The sequence below is a fragment of the Danio aesculapii genome, chromosome 16 (assembly GCF_903798145.1).
Source record: "Danio aesculapii chromosome 16, fDanAes4.1, whole genome shotgun sequence".
Lineage (NCBI taxonomy): Eukaryota > Metazoa > Chordata > Actinopteri > Cypriniformes > Danionidae > Danio > Danio aesculapii.
The window spans coordinates 1,491,190-1,499,904 of record NC_079450.1 but is presented as its reverse complement, the minus strand read 5'-3'; the positions used below and the strand labels follow the sequence as shown (position 1 = coordinate 1,499,904).

The 8,715-nt window shown below is 36.7% G+C and overlaps 1 protein-coding gene across 1 annotated transcript; it reads left to right on the top strand.

Moving 5' to 3' along the window:
- The first annotated feature begins 1,430 nt into the window (after positions 1–1,430).
- Positions 1,431–8,218, top strand: LOC130243946 (sperm motility kinase 3A-like). Its single transcript, XM_056476259.1, has 4 exons — positions 1,431–1,467; positions 2,322–2,991; positions 6,617–6,736; positions 7,946–8,218. The coding sequence occupies exons 2-4, from the start codon at positions 2,754–2,756 to the stop codon at positions 8,044–8,046; spliced, it is 459 nt and encodes a 152-aa protein (XP_056332234.1). The 5' UTR covers positions 1,431–1,467; positions 2,322–2,753; the 3' UTR covers positions 8,047–8,218.
- The last annotated feature ends 497 nt before the right edge of the window (positions 8,219–8,715 follow it).

Genomic DNA, 8,715 nt, shown 5'->3' with positions numbered 1-8,715 from the left:
AGGTTATTATAGTCTACTACAGGTTATTATAGTCTACTGATTGTTGGGCGGCGCCTTTGGTTTTGAGCGGGGTTTGGCCAGTTTTTGGGCTGGAATCAGTCAGCTGCATCTGGCAACACTGGTAGCTTTAGACAGCACCTCCACTTGTAGCGCTTACAATCTTGTACTCTTGCGTTCAGCGATATGCGCGCCGATCTCTGCTTCCACATGATGAAGAGCCTCTCTGCTCACCGACATCCAGAAGAAGCTGTTGCACCGTCGCTGACAAACTTTTCATTTGTCTGGAGGTCGTTTCTGAAAGCTCCGCTACAACAACCTCGTTGGTAAAGTTCAAACAAGAGTCAAAGCATCGTGATTCCGTATCACATTGGAAATTCAGTCCAGAGCTGCAGGCCGATGCAGAGTCATCAAATCAATCAGCCGTGTTGGACGCGTCAAAAACAATCATGCCAGGCCTCGCGTGATTAACTTTATTATTGCCTCTTTTCCCCATGCAGAGATGTCAAAAGAGTTATATAATGTCCACGCGTACTTTTATAATGTCATCGCCAGTCCTAAACAGTAGGTTTATATACCACTTCACCTTATATACCCTGAAGAATAAACGCGAATACCTGTACATACATGGCCGCCATCTTGGTCTCCCTCTACGCTACGTCATAAATAGAACGCGTTCTAAGCTGCGAATGTCAGAATTTACCAGACGCCTGACAGAGCAGACATATATTGAGAAACTCCGCATTTGGACACTCAAACAAGGCGAACAGATTTACAATCTGAGAATTAATCGCAGTAAACTCATTTTTACACCTTAGAGAACGTGATTTACTGCTAATAAAAATGGAACAAAGTATGTTTTATGTTCCTGGTCCTTCGGGACGAAGCAGACCATCGTCTACACAGAGATTAGGGCCTTCTCCTGGATCTGGTACATTTTAATGTATTTTTAATGGGGTTTTTTATATCTTTTGTTGCTGTTCAGTTTTAATCCACTCTGAGGTCACTTTGAGGCCTAATTTGGCCTCAACTTTCTCTCTGTATTAGCAAATGGAGTGATAAAAACTATTTTGACATATTTTGGGAAAATGCTTTGCAATTAAAAAATAATAATTCAGGTCAAATTGGCTCCGCTTTGTTTATGTTGGCGGCTGTTATGGGTTAAATTGCTTTATTTTTTATTCTGTCTGTTCATAAAAAGAACCTGTCTCAAATGAACATGCTGTTTTTTATCTTTCAGTGGAAGAAAAGTATGAATTGAGAGAAGAAATTGGAGAGGGCAGCTATGGCAAGGTCTATCTTGGTATTAGAAAAGCGGACGGAAAACGAGTAAGTTTATTCTCCCTAGTCCAGTTTAGAGGACATCAACTTTGAATCATATTTGCTACATGATTGCTCACTCATGTTTTATTCTGATTTCATCCACAGTTTGCCATCAAGTTGACTTATTCCGTAGTTAACAACGATGTGGTAAGGCTGAAAACATCATCTGTGAAGCATCACAAAATACACTTAATAGATGAGTCTGTCAACAGCTGTGGTTATATGTACAAACTTTATACAAATATCTGCTGATCATTTTGTGATTCACTGCTGTTTTCTGTTTATTTATGGTTATGATGGGAATTAATCTGTGCTCTGTCGAGTTTTGATGCTGAAAATTCAACTCTGTAGTTTAACACGACTTTATATATCGTCACCTTAGTTAGAATTATAAGGTTCTATCTGACATTTTTGTCAAAATTGAGTTATTGACATATTCTTTTTAAATGACAACTTATTAAAATTATAGGATGTTTTTTATAAATTGTTTACAAATTGTTTAAGACCGTTTGCTATGGAATGCAAGAACTTTGAAGCTCAATATCTCAAAATCATTCAGAACGCAGATAGAACCTTATAATTTAATATATATATGTATGTATGTATGTATGTATGTGTGTGTGTATGTGTGTGTGTATGTATGTGTGTATATATATATATATATATATATATATATATATATATATATATATAAAACAGCAAAGTAATCATATGCCAATATTCAATAATTCAGTATATCATAATAATGAACATGCACAATAATGTTGCATTCAACATGCCATGAATAATTATTATTTACAATTAAAATTGTTTTATTCTGCAACATGTTGAAGACTTAATAGGCCATTTATTTTCAAACATGATGATTTTCTCATGTTAATCTGGGCTACGACATTGAGAATTCAGTGACTGTTTGTCTTTATTCGTTAACTCTGTACAGTAAAGTCCTCTTGTTAACATGAGTTAATTTAACTAGCAGATAATGTGCACTTTATTTTTAGCCTGGATATCCGAAACCCCTACCAAACGAAGTGGCAATGATGATAATTGCAAGAGACCCCCCCAGCCCGCTGTTCATCAAACTCCATGAATGGTTTTTGGTTAAAGAGGAGAAGTTGGCAGACGGGGTAAGTCTATTTCTACAGAACATTTCACTGCAGCAGGATTTGTCTCGTTTCTTATTGTCGTCTTGATTTTGTAACTTAAAATTCTTAAATCAAGAAGCATTTCTGGACAAGAAAATAACTTTGTCTTGTTTTCAGAAAAGCTCGTGGGTTAATAATATGCCGGTGCGGTAAGCGAAATAAACTCGTTTCTACTTTAAAATCTATCCTGAATGTAACTGGAAGCCAGTGTAAAGACTGACCTGAGGACTTCTGTCATGTGCTTTCTTAATTCACTGCATTTGCTTTCAGAAAGTGAAGAAGACAATAATGTTGGTGATGGAGTATCTTGCCACATGCAAAACACTGGAGGATTTCCTGGAGGAGCACCAACACCTGGAGGAGAGAGATGCGCGCTCACTGTTCTTGCAGATTGTCAAAGCAGCGCAGCAGTGCTTGAGGCGGGAAATTTGTCATTGTGATATTCATGATTGTAATATCCTGGTCATCAGCCCGCCTCTGCACATCAAGATAATTGATTTTGGTCTGGGGAAGCGCATCTTCCATGGTAAGTCTGATTATTGCAGGAGGGTGCAGAGCAATTCCATGCAAATGTCAACCAAATAGCGAAACCCTTTTTTTGTGTAGGCTTGAATTTTACAGTACTTTAAAACATGTCTTTTTTGATCTTATTTGAAGTCACACAAGTGCCAATTTCACATCAGTCACATCTAGGGCTGGACAATAATTCGATATCAATATATATCGCGGTAGATTTTTTTCAATAACGGTGATATGAGTTTTAAACCCATTTCCGGTATTTCGATATAAATTTGCATATATATATATATATATATATATATATATATATATATATATATATATATATATATATATATATATATATATATATATATATATATATATATATATATATATATATATATATATATATATACACACACACACACACACACCACACACACACACACACACACACACACACACACACACACACACACAGGGCTCGAAATAGTGACTATTTTGGTCGCATATGCATCCGAAATTTAATCAATGCGACCTCATAATATATTTGGGAGCAGTTGTGCGACTGCATATAATGGGTGTACTGCGACCTGTTGTGATTTTTTTTCTTTTTCTTCTAAAAGCGTGCTGAATCGCTCTTCCCTGCCACTATTTTGGATAATATTAGCTGTCAATCACTCAAGGCTTTCCGCTGTCAGATGACAGGGTGCTTTTGCGACCGCAGGAAATGCAAACGGCTGAAAAGTACAGAGGTTCGCAAACCCCACCTAAAGTTACAAATAATGGCGCAGATGAGGGCGATCATGAAGTGGTGAATGTTGATCCGCCAGCTGAGATCGAGTGTTTTCGGAGAAGGTCCCCGATGCATTGCATTCACCGCATGTTCAGCGCAAATGTCTGCTAAATGTAAAATCTAACACTGTACACATCATCGCCATAGAAGCTCGCCTTTACTAAGTTTACACTAAAACCTGAGAACGCGAGAATCCTGCTTCGCCTGCTCATAAATTGATGCGGCTGACTCGCCTGCGTTCAACAAACACAGAAAAATGAAGATCAGCTCATAACGAGACTGAGCATTTGAATTGACACAAACCCAAACCAAAACTTTTAAAGAGTGGCAGAAGTGAGACTTTTCTTACTTTCTTTTGTCCGTTCTTTCTTGAGATGTAGGCCTATATTATTTTTCTATTTAGTTACTGATGACGGTTTTGCAGCTTTCATCATTGTATTGAATGATTTATTATAATCTTACGGCTATGTTTTGTAGCAGAAATATTATTTATTAGATTGACATGCATATAAAAACAATAGTGCAAAATAAATATTTCCTACTGCAATGCTTTTTTTGTTTGATGCAAACCATAAATTTATTTTTCATATTGTAACAGTAGGACTTTTTATAGCAGATAACTTGCATTCAAGCACATTCAAGGCAGCATGATAATGAGAAAAGGTAATTTATTGTTACTATTATTGTTATTTTCATCATCATTATTATTCTATAATTATTAGACATACATTTTGGAATTATTGCACACAAATATCAAAGTAATCTCAGCATTAGTTAGATAATTGTTTCTGGGTTTTGTTAGTCCTAATTGATGTTGTTTTAAATACAATAAATCCCTTAAAATACAATTTGCAGTGGTGCTTATTCATTTTTGGTGGGTGCTCCTAATGTTTTTCTGTTTGCTCCTAAATTCTTTTTGGTGCTCCTAAATATTTGAAGTTGGGAGCACCGGTGCTACTAAGTTAAAAAAAGTTAATTTCGAGCCCTGATATATATTTTATTATGTATATGTATGATAACATATATTATAATTTGTCGCTGAATGACTTACAGTGCTCAGCCGTCAGAAAGCGTAATGTCACTTGCGTGATGACGTACATCACAGATACGCTGCCAGCACTTAGCAGTTGATTAAGCTCCGTCGCAGAAAGTTTTAGCTACAAAGTGAGTGCTCTGAATACAGATGTGAATGAACAAGCTTCAACAAGTAAGAATGCAGATGAATTAGTTGATAAGAGAGGAAAGACTAATGCAGTGGTGTGGAAGTGGTTCAGCTTTTTGAGTTCCGATAAATGTATAGTTTCAGTGCTCTGCAAAATGTGCCAGAGAGTGGTGCTGACTAGCATCGGGAACGCATTAAATCTGTTCCACCATTTGAAGCAGTTCCACCCAATAAAACATACTGAGAGTCAGAAGGCATCATAAAAGTTTAAGCCAACCTCCCTGACACCGAAACCAGCGGAGTCAGAAGAGAAGGCAATGAAGCAAAACACAGATGCACAGAAGCGCCGTGTAGGATTTAAATCAAACTTCGCTTATCAACACATACATAAAACACGTGCATATACACATAATCTATTGAATGTTCAAAACATGTATGAAACTTGCGCATATGCATACAAACTTGATGCATGCATACACCCACATACACACGCACGTACATATAATCTTGATCCTTGCATATCCTCGATTCTCGCATAAACACTTAAATTAACACTCGCATACACAAACTCGCTGCATGCTAGTATATAGCACTCGCGCCAACATACAAAATAAAACTCAAAAACATATTTATCAGGAATCTGCTTATAGTAAAGCTGATGAAATAGAAGGAATGTGATTAATAGAGGTATTAAATCTGTTAAATAATGAAAATGTATTAAAATAATATAAAATATTAGTCTTTATTAATAGACTATATAAAATACATAAGAAATCTTTTATGTTAAACCTTGAATTTAATAAGGTAATTATACACAAATATAAATAGACAGCTAGAACCCTCAGCTTATATATATATATATATATATATATATATATATATATATATATATATATATATATATATATATATATATATATATATAAGCTGAGTCTGAAAGTTTTATTTATTTGATAGTTTTTCACATTTCTTGTTTGTAAAGGCTAAATACAAATAAAAAGTGAACATTCATTTCTTTGTACTGTTTTTATTTTTTTTAAGTTATAAGAGCCTGGGTGTTATAGACTTTGCAAATTCAGTTTGCAGACATTTGTGGGTACAGACATCCATTGTGTGCATTCTTGCCAGTTTTTTTCCTTCCTTTTTAATATTGTCTATATCGATATCGGAATTATATCGTGTTGACCGAATTTAAGAAATATATCATGATATAAATTTTTGCCATATCGTCCAGCTCTAGTCACATCCATAACCAAGTTATTCCCACATAAATCCATAAAATCTCAGATCAAATCAGTCATGTTTGTTCTACAGTGAGCCGACTCTTCTCCTCTCCATTAGCATTGTGTCTTTTGACTTGTTTAATTCACTGAATTTCTATAAAGTATGTTGTGTACTGTAAACTCAGACTGTTTGCTCACATAAATAATGAATGTTTATTTTCCTTATGTAAAAATATGTTTACAGACAGATATTTGTCTGATCCTGTAACTGTGGTTAGTTGTTTTGGGAAATATAAAGCGATGCTTCATTATAATGTTACCGTATACTTCCTCTGTCAATTTATGTCTTGAGTTTTTACTGCTAATGTCACATCCGTAACGCTGGAATTGCTCAGCAGTAAACTGTCTTTAGTGTAATGATCATGATTACTGAACTGTTTGCTCAACACTACACATCTTTTCCTGACAGATCCAGAGAAATACCCGCCAGATACAAGGATATCTCCAAAGGATGCGGTGAAAACTACGGTGAATCAGCTGTATTTCATCATGTCAGACATAGCAAGACGATGTTCCAGCACACCTGCAGGTAAGAAGATGACTCCAACTAACACTGTTCAAACAAATGAGGCCAACATTAGGAAAATGAATCATTTTCTACTGTTATATTTACATGAAGACTGAACACACTTAGGGCACAGCGGGGGTCATTCAAGTCAATCTTGAGCTGCCAGCTATGAAAGCATTTTACACCACAAAAACACACGCACACACACACAATCTGCTCTATATCATGATAAAATCCCCCCCACCTTTACTGTAGTGGGAGTTGAGTGTTGAACACTGCTGAAATACTGCACAATGATGAGGAAAAACCCAAACATTCACAGAGTGTGTGATGAAGATCTGGGGTCTGTTCTTCCTACATGGATTACTCAATTAGCTGGATTTGTTTATTGAGGATTTGACATGATCCAGGATCATTTTGTTCCTCAACTTATCCGAGAGTTGTTGTCATAGCAACAGCTCTGGTAGCTCAAACCTGCTGTGGAGCAGCAGCTTATTTCATATAAACAGGATTAGATCAGGTCTTTTCAAGCAAAGGTAATACTGAATGTACCAAATGCTGATATTTTCTTACAGTAGTAGTTATATACACTTGGGAAAATAGTAAAAAAAAGAAAAAAAAATTATAGTTTCAGTTTAAAGTTAGCAAAAAATATATAAATGTCTGCACCAATGGCCTAGTGGTTAAGTGCGTCGACATATAGCAACACGGTGACCCTACTTCGATTCCCGGCTTGAGGTCCTTTGCTGACCCTGCTCACAATACTGTCCTGTCTGCAACCTCTACAGTCCTTTCCAAATAAAGGTCAAAAACCCCTAAAAAATTATTTATAAAATATATATATATATTGCATTGTTGATCATGATTTCGAGGATCAATAGATCTGTCCTTCACAACACACACACAGCGATCTCAGATCAGTTCATCCAGATATTTTAACCTGATTCACCAACTTGTTTGAAGAACCAAATTAGCCAGAGATCAGTTATCAAGATTAACAGATCCAGGATGTGCCAAATCATCTTAGATCATTTAAGCGAGCTACGGAGAATGGACCCCAGTTTGTTTCTTCATACTGAATAGATCTGAGGATTGAAATTAAACTGATCTGCTTTATTTTAGAGGTTTAGAGACAACAGGATGGAGGTGTGTGTGTGTGTGTGTGTGTGTGTGTGTGTGTGTGTGTGTGTGTGTCCACGATTAACCCACTTTCTCTTTTAAATGTTACAGATTTCCGGACCTTTATAAATGCCTGCTATACCATTGATGATGACACAAAGATCCAGCACACAGTGGAGCAGATTCTGGATCAGCCATGGCTTAGAAACTAATAAAAATAAAGACTGTTCCAGACATGAGTAGTTTATGCTTTCCACCCTGAAAGAGGACCTGTTTTAGAGGAGATTTTAGAGCACAAGTGGTTCAGCATGACGTAGAGCCCATCAGCAGCAGGAAACAGGGTTTCATTCTTCCATTTCTGTCATTTGCTGTTTTTCTCTTCTGCTTCCCAAATTCTGCACTTCCTCCTGCGAGAGTTGCAGTCAGAGCTGCATGCAAATGAGGGCCAGTTAAAGCGTCCCCATTGGTCCACCAGCTCTAGACCGACAGCTCCTCCTCCAGCCAATCAGGCGAGGAGGGAAGCTGACGTCACTCTAATGGTGGCCGATGCGCATAGGCGACGCCAGAGTGTTAGTGAGGTTTTCCACCAAGGCAACCCGGGTTACTGAAATATATTTGTGTAAACTGGCATTGAGCAGGTTAAAATGATCAAAACAAAGTCATCGGTCCAGCACGGAAAACACATGTTCAAAGCAGAATATCGGACTTCAGTAATGTTTTTCAGATAAACAAGTATGTTCACTTGGCATGTTTCTTTAATATCTGCAGACATAGTATGGTATTTTTATGCTTTAGAAGAGTCAAACACTTACATACAGCACATTTAAAGGTTTGATAGTTAAACGTGTTCGTTAATGAATGACAATCAGTCAGGGTTAGGG